This window comes from Buteo buteo, chromosome 5 (assembly GCF_964188355.1).
Source record: "Buteo buteo chromosome 5, bButBut1.hap1.1, whole genome shotgun sequence".
NCBI lineage: Eukaryota > Metazoa > Chordata > Aves > Accipitriformes > Accipitridae > Buteo > Buteo buteo.
The window spans coordinates 43,361,865-43,374,022 of record NC_134175.1 but is presented as its reverse complement, the minus strand read 5'-3'; the positions used below and the strand labels follow the sequence as shown (position 1 = coordinate 43,374,022).

Below are 12,158 nucleotides of genomic sequence, written 5' to 3'. Positions count from 1 at the left end.
GAACAGTAATAGTAGAGGGGGAATTTTATGGGATTGCAGATTCTAGGATATGTGGTGTCCAGTACAGCTCTGTCAAATGTCATGCTTTTCTGACTTTTTTTACACACTAAATACCTATTATAAGCTAAACACATGTAAATGCTTTCATTTCTAGTTAAGAATTAAAATACAAAGCTCTACATTTTCACAGGTTATTATTAATATTGTTAATGTATCAGTTGAGTTAACATCCTAGTCTATAACATGGGCTAAGATGAGTGTTGCATTCCATTCTGAGGCCAGAACAGACTTGTAAGCAAATGCAAATTGCTTAAAGGTATTCCCCCCGCCCCCCCCCCCCCCCCCCCCCCCCCGCCTTTCTTTTAATGAACAACCAATCCCCCCAACAAGGAAAAAAAAAAAACAAACCACAAACCCTACTGCTCATGGGTGTGGACTAACATGCATTCACAGACAGTAGAGAAATATGTTGCTGTGTTTGCACAATCGATCACTTCTGTGCAAGTAGGTGCTTACCAAAATCGTTCCACCTAATTTGTGTGCAGTGTATGGAACTGAGTGTGTTCTTTTGTGTTTGTAAATTCTTTGGCATCTTATTGTGATTTTTTTCATGTGTTTACTTTGTGGCCTTTTGTGAACTCAAATGCTTCTTTTGCACAACAGAGGTGATAAATATGCTAAGTATGTAACAAAGTACACTTATAAGTTGTCTCTTACCTTATCTTTCCCATGTTCCTATCATATTTGTGGTACTTAGTATGTCAGTGCATATTATTTCAGAGCTGTAATTAGTTTAGCTTCTAAGATGAAAAAATATGTTACATAAAAGTATTAAAACTATATAAAAATAGACTGTGATTTAAGAATCACCACATGCATTAAGAGAATTTGTGAATAGTATGAATTAACTTTTTTTGCTGTATGTCAGTTCAAAATTTCATTTTAAAAATGAAAAACTGGATGGCACCTCTCCAAATCTTAGTCTGAACTCCAAAGTTACTCACACTGAAAGAACTCTTCCTATTCCCTGTGAATTTTTTTAACTACTGATGTATAACTGTGGGAGGTGCACATCAGAAGTCTTTGTTTTGGCATTTTCGCGTGTGCATTACTAAGGTGAGTTTTTTTGACCCGTTACTGTATCTGGGGAATTAAGAAGAGTCCGATGAGCACCAGTGTAATAACTTAAGAAGATAGGATTTTTTTGATGAGTGTTTCTGTTGTTTTTTAATTTTTTAAACTATGCAGGGAAAAGCTCAATTCATCTGACTGCTATTCAGTTGGTATCTGCCTGTTAATGGCCAAATCTAAAAACGTTGCTTGAAGATGTCCAAATCTTGAAGATTTCTGGTGGTATCCTAGTGAAATGGATGGAGAGGGGAGGAGCAGCAGAGTGGATGATGCATTACTGGGGCCAGATTTAAAACCAGACCATTAAAAGAATGCACGCACCTTTTTGCAGCCTTCCACTCTCCCACTGGTGTGGCCTTTCTAGAGACACTGTAATACGTTTGATCCTTTCAAGGACTGAGAAGAAGGTTTTTTGGTTTGTTTTTTTTTTTTTAATCCATTTAGCTGAGATTTCCCCTCCTGACAGGAGGAATGCTTCACCTTCTGGTTCAACTGGTGGAGTCTTTTTGGTAGGCTTCAGAAATTCATATAGAAATGAAAAGGATTGCAGCTTAATTCAAATGTTGCAGGAAGCATTTCTATATTTAGGTATAGGAAAACTTAAAATGGTGTAGGAAAAAATCTTGCATACAGACTGTTCTATCTAATAAAATATATACAAGCTATTTAATCTTCCTAGGATCATAAAGGCAGGTCAGCATACTTCAGCTAGATACGAGTGAGGTGCAGCAAGAAGTGATGATGAAGAGGACACTTGTCTAACAGAACATAAATTTAAACATGAAGTGGAAAAAAGTATTTTTGGGTCTGTTAAAGTGGTACTTGACTGCTAAGAATGTGTTGGGCAAGTGCTCGTCAGGCTTAAAAAACAAGGATTGGAAATTATGTAAGAATGCCAGTTTGCTATAAATTCTTAGAAGACAAAAAAAATAAGAGTGAAAATACTGCCCCAGCTGCATCAAGGTGTACCTTAAATTACAAACTTAAAGTTGAACAGGAAAGTTGCAACTATTAACTTTTCCTAAATTCAAGGTAAAAGTGGTGAAACGTACTGGATTTAAAAAAAGAAAAAATACTTTGTTATCATAAAGGTGAACTGCAACAACAGTTTGCAGCTCTTGAAGAAAAATGTTGAAAGTGAAGACTGTAGGCTTTTGAGAGGTCTGTGTTGTAGCAGAGGGGAAGTGCTGACAAATTTTTAAAAAAAATGGGGTGAAGACTTTTAGGGGAGGAGGAGATCACAAGTGAAGAGAATAGCTTGTGCCTACCCAAAATAGTCAAGAGCAGATTTGAATATGATCTTCCAGTGGAAGAGAAGTATTAAGGTGACATCCTGTCCACTCACAAAGATTAAAACACAACTGGTAGCTCAAATCACTTAAAAAAACCTCCTAGAATTTAACAGTGAAAATTAAGCAGAACTTAATAATAATAAATAAGGTTGTTTTAGAAGTAGCTGATAGGGAGTATAAGAGGGAGGCTACTTGTTAAATTCAAGCTAATATTGAGGCAGTGAGTGTAGATTAAATACAGCCTAGAACATGCAATTAGAGATTATTGTGTTGAAAGTTACAGTTCAGAAAGCAGGTATCATGAACAGGTTTTAAAGATTAGTAAAACCCTTTCAAAAAGGTAAGCATGACAGTGACATTCTGAGGATCTTTTTTTTTTGACTTGTTTGAAACTTCTGTTTAAATAGCTTAAACTTAAACTGCTGAGGGATTCTTGTTTCTTATCATGTAATGGATTCATGAGAAAAGACTTGATGAAAATAAACTATCTTGCTGTGGAAAAAGTTGGTTTGTCCCATTAGTAAAGCTGCACATTTTTCCTGCCCCAGTATTTTCCTGGTGGAAATGCTGCCGTTTATCTGAATTAAGCTTAGTCTGCCTGTTCTGGTTGAGGATGTGACCTAGTTCCAGGTAACAGAGGTCTGGAAATAAAGGATTGCGTATCATATAGGAAGAGACAACAGACATCTCAGTGTAGGTACCTAAGCACAGGAAACTGCTGTGTGGTGGTAGAAATTCAGGTTTTCTAATAATTTCTGTTTGCAATCCAGCCAAGATGGTTTATCAGTTTGTGTATTCTTCAGTAAAAACTGATTGGAGTCACCTGTACATTTATTAGCCTTTGAAAAAGAATGGAACATTTGTATTATTAATGAGGAACCTGATCGGTTCTGATAAATTAGCTGGGAGTAACTAGAGATGCTGGAATCATCAAGTGGGTAATAGCTTTCCAAGCCCTGCAGTGTGGTGGTTTTTTTTTTTTTTTTTTTTTTAGCAACTATTATTTATTCAACAGCATGTTCTTGCCTTCTTTGCAGCTGAGAAAAGACAAGTACCCGCTCCAGAGAAAACACTGGCAACAAAACTTTTTCTGCTTTAGCTCTTTTTAGTGTAGAACTGAGCTGGGTTTGAGAAGCTGATAAGTGGTGGGCTTATTTTTTTTGGTACCAGTTAAAGAAAATTGGAAGAGTTACTTAACATTCCCGTGATACTGGGTTCTTCCTGTAGTGTCTGATTACACCTTTCATGACACCAACTAGTTTCTCCAGTCCAAGTTGCCTGTATTACAGCTCGCCAATCGCAGTGTTTGTGCTAATGATCACTGAAGGTGGTGTCTCATTGCACCACCTTTGTTTAGTGGCTGCTGAAGGGATTGGCTGCAGGAGGAATTGGCTGCTTTCAGCTTAGTCCTTAAAAAATAACTCTTCTGTGAAAACTGCTATTTACTGACCTTCCAGAGGATGAGCAAGTTTCAGCGCAAACTTTCTTTTGCTTCAGGAACGGCGATCAGTTGGTTGGACCCGAAGATATCTCTGGCAAACCACTTCAAAAATGGAGCGGCTCAGAATTTTCCAGCAGAGGTAAACAAGCCAGCATCTGTCAGAGAAGAGCAGTCCATTGCAGAGCCCTGCCAGCTAACAAGGGTAAGGTAATGTGAACATCCCGTTTCTGTGGGGAGTTACTTTGAGGAATATCTGTCAATGTTTCAATCATATTCTGTGAAAATGATTTGATGTAAGTTCTCGCACTTTTTGATTAGCTTTGTTGGAGGAGTGAGTACAGTTGCAGTAAATGAAACTTTCTACCTCGCTTTTTCAATAATTTTTTGCTGCTTTCTGTAACTAGCTGTCAAGTGGAGGGAGCCAATTGGGAGGGTAATGCAAGATGTTGAAATAGGCAGTATTCCCTTGCATTTTGATCTAAAACACGTGGATACTGAAGTGCAAAAAAACTAACTGGAATTCATGACACTCTCAAAATAGGCCCAAGAAGGACTACCTAAGCAGATGAAAGACAAAATTGCTGGTCTCCAGTTATTAATTCTCCCCATCTTTCCTTTTTAGCTCTTGCTGCATCTGTTTTTCTTAATCTGAGCAACTCTCATCACTTGACTTCAGGATGGCTTAATGTGTTTGAAATAAGCTACAGTCTGTATCATTATAACTGTCAAAATTGATTTGAAGTGCAAAATACTAAAGTAAAAAACCAGCGGGGATTATGATAAAGAACAACTTTTCCTAACGAAGCTAGAAAATCATAATTACATTCTTTTTATACTAGTTGGTTTCACACAGTTGTTTGGATGAGACTGTGTCATTGTGAAAAGGTAATGTGCTGTTGTATGTTTCTGCAACAGCACTGTGCTATCTTATAGCAAAATTGAAGTGGAAAAGATTTCTTCAGTTGCTATAGTTTATAGATTTTTAAATGGATCAGAGTAGTTGCTAGTAAGTTAAAAAAAGAAAAAATGAAACAAACCAGGGGCTTTCATATAAATCACTTAATTCCTTCCTCCTTCTAATAATTAAGTTACAGTTCAAGTACTTAATGTATTTGGGATATGAGTAGTCTTATTGCTCCCCTTAGAGATTTTCAGCTCTCTTATTTATGATAGCAGAACAGTGTAGCATCCTTGGAAAGGATTCACCTGTGTGATAGTGCAATTTTCATCAGGGTTTTAGCTCTGTGTAAGGGTTTGGCCTCCTGTTTTTGGTGGTTGGATGTTTATAAATTTGCCTTGAGCTAGGGCAGCTGCTCCAGCACAAAGGGCATTGCTTAGGCAGACACACATTGCTGCCCTCCTGTAGCATTCAGTGCCTCTCCCCTCTGCATCTGCCTCCCTCCAGCTGTTTGCCCCAGGAGGACACTGCTCAGAGCCCTAGGGATACCACCATCCCTTCCACCTCAAGTGTTTGACTTTCTGCTTGCGGGGTGATGGTTCTTAAAATGGTGCTTGCGGGGTGGTGATTGTTAGAACGGTGCTAATATAACTTCTGCTAGTCTGTCTGGGTGCTTTAGTTACACACACACCACATGCTAGCTGTCTGTTGTATGTGTGGGGTTTTTTGTTGTTTTTATAAAACTACTCCAAGTTACTTTTCCTTTTTCCTTTACTGTTACATATTGGCACTAGCAGCAACATTCATAAAGCTTGTGAAGACTGGCCCGGAGATATGTTAATTGCTTTTCATTGGGCATGACAGTAAGCAAGTGACTAGAAAGTACCATTTGCCGCAGCCTTTGGGGTAATGATGGCAACACTGGAAAGCCTGAAGTCGTGTGGAGGTGAAGGGGTGTTAGTGAGGTGGTTGGACTCTCTGGTAGCTTTTGCTTTGCGATTTTTCTGTATGTGTTAGATGCCTGCCATTCTGTTAGCTCACAAAACTTACAGGAAAACAGGTCATACTTGCTTTTAAGCTTTTTTTTTTTGTGTGTGAGAGATGGTGCGAAATCTTAGCCTGAATCTGATAGATGAAATCTGCACTGAGTTATCTTAATGTCCCTTTAAATTCTTCAGCTGTTCTTTATCTTGGGGTAGATTCCATTGTGTAGCTCTCTGCAGGGGTTTGTTTAGTCTTTTTTTCATACATGGACAGTTAAATACAATATGAACTCCTTTTTGGATGTTGTCTGGCCAGTCACATCTTTGAGCTGATGTTTATGGCTCTTATCCCAGGAACCTGAAGAAATAAATCCAGATGAGGAGCTGGAGGATATCTGTGATGATAAAGAAGATGATCTAGGAGCAGTGGAAGAACAGCGCAGTGTTATCTTGCATCTCTTGTCTCAGCTGAAACTTGGCATGGACTTAACAAGAGTAAGTAACTGAAGCATGAAGACTGGCTGCAGTAAAAGTGAAGTGTCATTTTAAACTCAACTCCTGTATTGAACAATATTGAGTTTAATATGAAATTGTTGCCTGTAGGAACTTCAGGTACCAAGATACAATGTCCCAGTTTGAGGCAGGTTTTAAATGAAGCATGCTGAGGTAGTCGATTTTCTTTAATGCAACTGGCCATATCTTTTCTATTACGTTCTCTTTGTGTTTTCTACTGTGTTTTTGTTGGCTTTCCTGTAATGGCCTATTTTCTTTCCTGTGTTTGCACCTTACTCTTCCCATGTTGTTTTCTGCAGCTTTCTTATATTTTTGTCTTTCTGCTTTCCTTCCATGATTTTTTTTCTCACTTGATAATGCTTCTACATGCAACTTGCATAACCCTACACCTGTATTCATGCTGCTTCTGAAAAGAAGTTTTCTTTTGGTTCCCCATTATCTATCCTCAGATGTCTGTTTACACCATTCTGTCCTACTCTTATTTCTCTGTTTGCTTACAGCTATAGCAAGCAGGAACAAAGTTATACTGGAGAGAATTGGGTTTGACACTTCAGTGCAGATCTCAAAAGCAAGCAGCTTTGAAAAATTAACACTCAGTTGCTACTAGACAACTTGGGCAGCAAATCTGGGAAAATCAGGCTGCTACCAGCTTATGTTCAATTCACTCCTGTAAAGACTTCTTACCACAAGCACTAGACACTTTTAAAGAAAAAAATGGATTTTACATGGAATGAGAAAAGCACTCTCTTTCTTGGAATTATGGATTATAATTTTTTTTTTTCAAGCTGTGTTTTTTGAGCACTAGCTACTTGACCACTAGAAACACTTGTATTGTGGAGCTTACATTTCACAATTCAGGAAAAAAAAAAAGAAGTGATATGAACAGGCCCTGCTGCCTGTGGGCCAAACTTAAACCCCCACTGCTTAATCAGGAATTTATTAAGTCATTTTTTCACTTACATTGAAGATGGGATTTGGGCTATCTTTTTCTCTTAGTTGAAAAAAAATTGTCAAGTCTGTCTCCCAGTTGTGACTTTTGGCTGTGTGTATAGAATTGTCTTTAGTTCAGAGCAGGCAAAGCATTGAAATGTAATGAGCCTGACTTCAAAACGGGCAATGAAGTTGTTAGAATCACACTTAACTTAAATATCAGGGTACTGAGGTGAAAAGCAACTTTAATACTCCAGGTTGGTGTTGCAACAACATGGCAAGTGTATTCTGCTTAACTTCTATATCTACTAAGAGTCTTATGTCTGTGCTCTACCTATTTGAATGCAGCTAATTTAAATGGACTATCTTGATCTCATGGTTGAGATACCCTGTGTTGCTCTTTACAGCAGTTAGTTACATGAGGTTAGTTGCCACTACAGGCAAGGAAAAGACTGATGATACCCACAGCCTCTTACCCTACAGTATTGCTCTTGGCCCACCAAAGGACAGGTCTGCTGTTTTTTATAGTAGTGAATGTAACTGGGAAAGTATAAGGTCTTCTGCTCAGAGGTACAGGATCAACTATGTTATTTCTCATGGACGCTTGTCCTAGTTGCTGTGGTGAGAGAGACTGTGCAGGCTCTCAAGAGCACTGGCATAACTTCCCTGCTTTTCTCTCCAGTAGATGAAACCTTTCATAACCTCTGCTCTGAACCTTCCTTGCTGTAGTTTGAGCCCCTTCCTGCTTGTTTTCTCCTCCACAGACATGTGGGACATGTTATCTCTTTGCAGCTCTTTCATGTTTTTTGAGGGATGCTCAGTCTCCTTCAACCTCTTTAGTCCTAATAGTACTTATTGGGCTTTTTTTCTCCTTGTAAATTGTTTTTCTGGGACCTCTGATCACTGTATTTTGCTCACATCTTAGAAGAGGGACAAGAAAGTTCAGTCTGAAAGTGTGTCCAAAACAGGACAGAATCCCCCACCTGAGAAACTTCCCTTGTAAAAATGCTGTCTCTTTGTTTTACTTACTAGAGCTTTCTGTTGTTTTTTTTTTTTTTTTTTTTTATTTCAGGTGGTTCTTCCCACTTTTATTTTAGAGAAACGATCATTGTTGGAGATGTATGCAGACTTCATGTCCCACCCAGATCTCTTCATTGCAATCACAAATGGCACTACCCCTGAGGAGAGGATGATCCGCTTTGTTGAGTATTATCTCACTTCATTTCACGAAGGTCGCAAAGGAGCTATTGCAAAGAAACCATACAATCCAATCATTGGGGAAACATTTCACTGCTCCTGGAGGATGCCGAAGAGCGATGTAGCCACTGATGCTGGCAGTAACTTCTCTGTTCACTCTTCCTCAGAGCAAGTAACTCTGTCTAAAGATAGGGAAGGCCAAACAGAGCTGGACTACTATACAGTAAAATTTGTAGCCGAGCAAGTGTCCCACCATCCTCCTGTCTCAGGGTTTTATGCTGAATGTGTAGAGAGAAAGATGTGTGTCAATGCCCACGTGTGGACAAAAAGTAAATTCTTAGGAATGTCAATAGGAGTGACAATGATTGGTGAGGGTAAGTGTTACTTCCATCCTTTATTCATTTTAGAAGGTTGTTAAAATATTACTGGTTTGATAGGAAAGTTGATATTGTACTCCTCTGGCAGAAACACAGATGAATGCTGCTCAGTAGTTTTGTCTGGAAGATTTAAAAAAAATAAAAATCTGCTTACAGAACATGTCAGTGGGTTTTCAGATTTTTTTTTCCCACGTACTTCTGGTTTTCCTCTAATCTCTGTGATCTGCAAGCCTTAACGTACAATCATTCAGTAATTTCTTACTTTATTTTTACTGTTCACAAAGTACAGAAGATACGACAAGTCCTCATTATACACAGCAAGTTTTCATATGGGGGAAAAAAATCTAGATAGGTTTATGCTTTGCCAAAAATCAGGATTATATTTGGAAATAAAATTTTTACTTTTAAACCAAAAGGCAGTTACTGTGATGTAAACTGATATTTATGAATGTTTCCAAAGCATCGGACAAACTGATTTGCATCAGACATTTATTAAATAGAAGTATGCTTGTATTTGCATGTATGGCACTTAATGTATTTTACTATGCAAGTTTTAATTTTCTTTAACTGGAGAAATTGGATCCTTTAGGGACAGAGAAGGGTAACTGCCCTTAAACTGTAATTTCCCTTTAGTACTAGTATTTACTGCAAGAGATGAGACAGCCTCTCCCATTCTGTGTCCCCTGTTTATATTACGCAGTAACTGGGGATTCCAGGCACTTGCATGTAAGCTATGTACTGGACAAGGGAATGAGCATGGCAGGGGATGTGGAAGGCACATCTCAGTGCTTTGGCTATACCAGGTAATTTCTGAAGTTAATATCTCTTCTAAGGCATTTCTCAAATCATGTCATAACTTTTCAGAATTTCTCATGTTTTTCATACTTAGGTGAGATGCACAGTGATAATGTGCTGCAGAGGCATGGGTTGATGCAGGCAGCAGTCAGTTGTCATGCTATGTTCTTGTAACAGCAAGAGGTAGATCTTGCGGTTTGTTTTTTTTTTTTCATAGGAGTCAAACCCACACATCTTAAAACCCAAAGAAAAATTGTAGGTTTTTACGAGATTCTTGACATTTGTTGCAAAAGCTACTGTCAGGAAGAGTTGGGTTTATCTTGGCAGAGAGATGCGGTACAATGAATTGTCTCTGCTGCCTGCCTTCATATAGGGTATTACAGGGAGGGAAAACACAACAGGAGTATTAGCCTTCCTCAGGATCTGCAGTTCAGGGTATTCATTCATTACTTCCTATTGTCAGCATAATTCTTGCATTGCCATGCTCCAGAACTGTCAATAAGAGTGTGACCAGCCCTTTTACGTACTACTGAAAAGTATGTTGCACAGCACAATATTGTACTTTATGGAGCAATATTATTAGGATAAATATGTTTTCCCCAAAAGAAACATAAATACATGTTACTCAGGTTAGTACTTTCAGGAAAATGTATCTAGAATCTGTAATAAATGTCACTTTTGTGGTTTGGTTTTTTTTTGGGGGGGGGGTTGTTTTGTTTTGTTTTTTTCCTTTTTGGTGTGAGGGGCTATGAGGAAAAGTAGTCAGATATAGTATTGGTTATCTGTTTCAGTAACTCGTTTGGTCTTTTCTAAAATGGTGCTGATTTAAGAATTCTTGTATTTATTCACACAGGTCTCTTAAGTCTCTTGGAACACGGGGAAGAATACACGTTCTCTCTGCCCTGTGCATACGCTCGGTCAATTTTAACTGTTCCCTGGGTAGAACTGGGAGGAAAAGTCAACATTAACTGTGTGAAGACTGGGTATTCTGCAAGTATTAACTTTCACACCAAGCCCTTCTATGGTGGCAAATTGCATCGGTGAGAACACTTCTTTTTTTTTTTCTATTTTATCACGTAGTCTGTGCTTGCTCTAGAATTGCAGTAGCTGTGTAACTCCCCTGTTCTGTGTGCTGAATAATACTCATTTGGTAGTCTGAGAAAACATAGTTTTTCCTGTTTATAAACACTTGAGGTATTACCGTGCTCTTAAACAGTATCAGCTAAACAACTGCATCTCATGTGATCCTCAAGGAAAAGTCAGGTTACATTTAAAAACAGTAAGGAAATTCCATGTTTTTCTGACTCTGTGTTCAAACCACAGGGAGAACAGAGCTCCTGGCTTTTATTCCCATTGCATGTTGTTTGCAACATGCATTGTAGTTGCACTGCAGGGCTCATTAGTAAATAGTCTTCTGTTACTTATTGGTCTTAGGATTTCTGTATAAGAAACATAAGACTACCAAGTTTAAGCAACTTACAGAAAATCTCTAGGTAAAAATACCTTTTTTAAAGACAAAAATGGTAATTCTTGTAGCGGTAATTCTTCATGTGTATGCTTGTTCAAAAACTAACAGGTAAAAGAAAGATGATCCAGGGATCTAGCAGATCGTAGGAAGTGTCTGCACGCTTGGTGCAAAAGCTTTTGAAACTCACTAACATTGATGTCTTTAGACATTTTGTAGTAAGACTGCGGCAGATTAGCCTCGTGCTAATCTTGGAGATTAGCACTCTGTCTCAAGAGAGACAGTTAATTGAGGAAGGAGAAAATTAAATAGTAGTCACACCAAGAATATCTGATTTCAGACCATTTTACACTCAGCTGTTTACTGGACAGTGCTTGTTTAAACCTTTCTTAGATTAAATGTGTTAGAGATGATAATGTGTTGTGGTTTAACCCCAGCCAGCAGCTAATCCCCACACAGCTGCTCACTCACTCCCCCCTGGTGGGATGGGGGAGAGAATCAGAAGAGTAAAAGTGAGAAAGCTCGTGGGTTGAGATACAGACAGTTTAATATGCAAAGCAACAGCCGCACACACGAACAAAGCAAAACAAGGAATTAATTCAGCACTTCCCATGGGCAGGCAGGTGTTCAGCCATCTCCAGGAAAGCAGGGTTCCATCACACCTAACGGTGACTTGGGAAGACAAACGCCATCACTCTGAACGTCCCCTCTTCGTTCTTCTTCCCCCAGCTTTATGTGCTGAGCATGAAGTCGTATGGTCTGGAACATCCCTTGGGTCAGTTGGGGTCAGCTGTCCCGGCTGTGTTGCCTCCCAACTTCTTGTGCCCCCCCAGCCTCCTCGCTGGTGGGGTGGGGGGAGAAGCAGAAAAGCCCTTGGCTCTGTGTAAGCACTGCTCGGCAATAGCTAAAACGTCCCTGAATTATCAACACTGTTTCCAGCACAAATCCAAAACACAGCCCCATGCTAGGTACTGTGAAGAAAATTAACTCTATTCCAGCTAAACCCAGCACATAATGAAATATGTAACAGCCTAGAACATCAGAACTTCTTAAATGTGGGTTGCTCTCAGGTTGCAAAAAATCATCAGTCTTCTCTAAATCACTTTACCTGAAACAGTAGCATAAGGCTTTGTTTA

At 38.9% G+C, this 12,158-nt stretch overlaps 1 protein-coding gene across 3 annotated transcripts in view; it reads left to right on the top strand.

The window, feature by feature from the left end:
* The window catches only part of OSBPL11 (oxysterol binding protein like 11), a 44,661-nt gene that overhangs the window by 25,628 nt on the left and 6,875 nt on the right, over window positions 1–12,158 (top strand). For all 3 annotated transcript variants that reach the window (XM_075028836.1, XM_075028837.1, XM_075028838.1), the window contains exons 7-10: window positions 3,921–4,066; window positions 6,100–6,240; window positions 8,261–8,759; window positions 10,411–10,597. In XM_075028836.1, coding sequence (XP_074884937.1) covers window positions 3,921–4,066; window positions 6,100–6,240; window positions 8,261–8,759; window positions 10,411–10,597 — 973 coding nt within the window. The remainder of the gene's footprint in view (window positions 1–3,920; window positions 4,067–6,099; window positions 6,241–8,260; window positions 8,760–10,410; window positions 10,598–12,158) is intronic.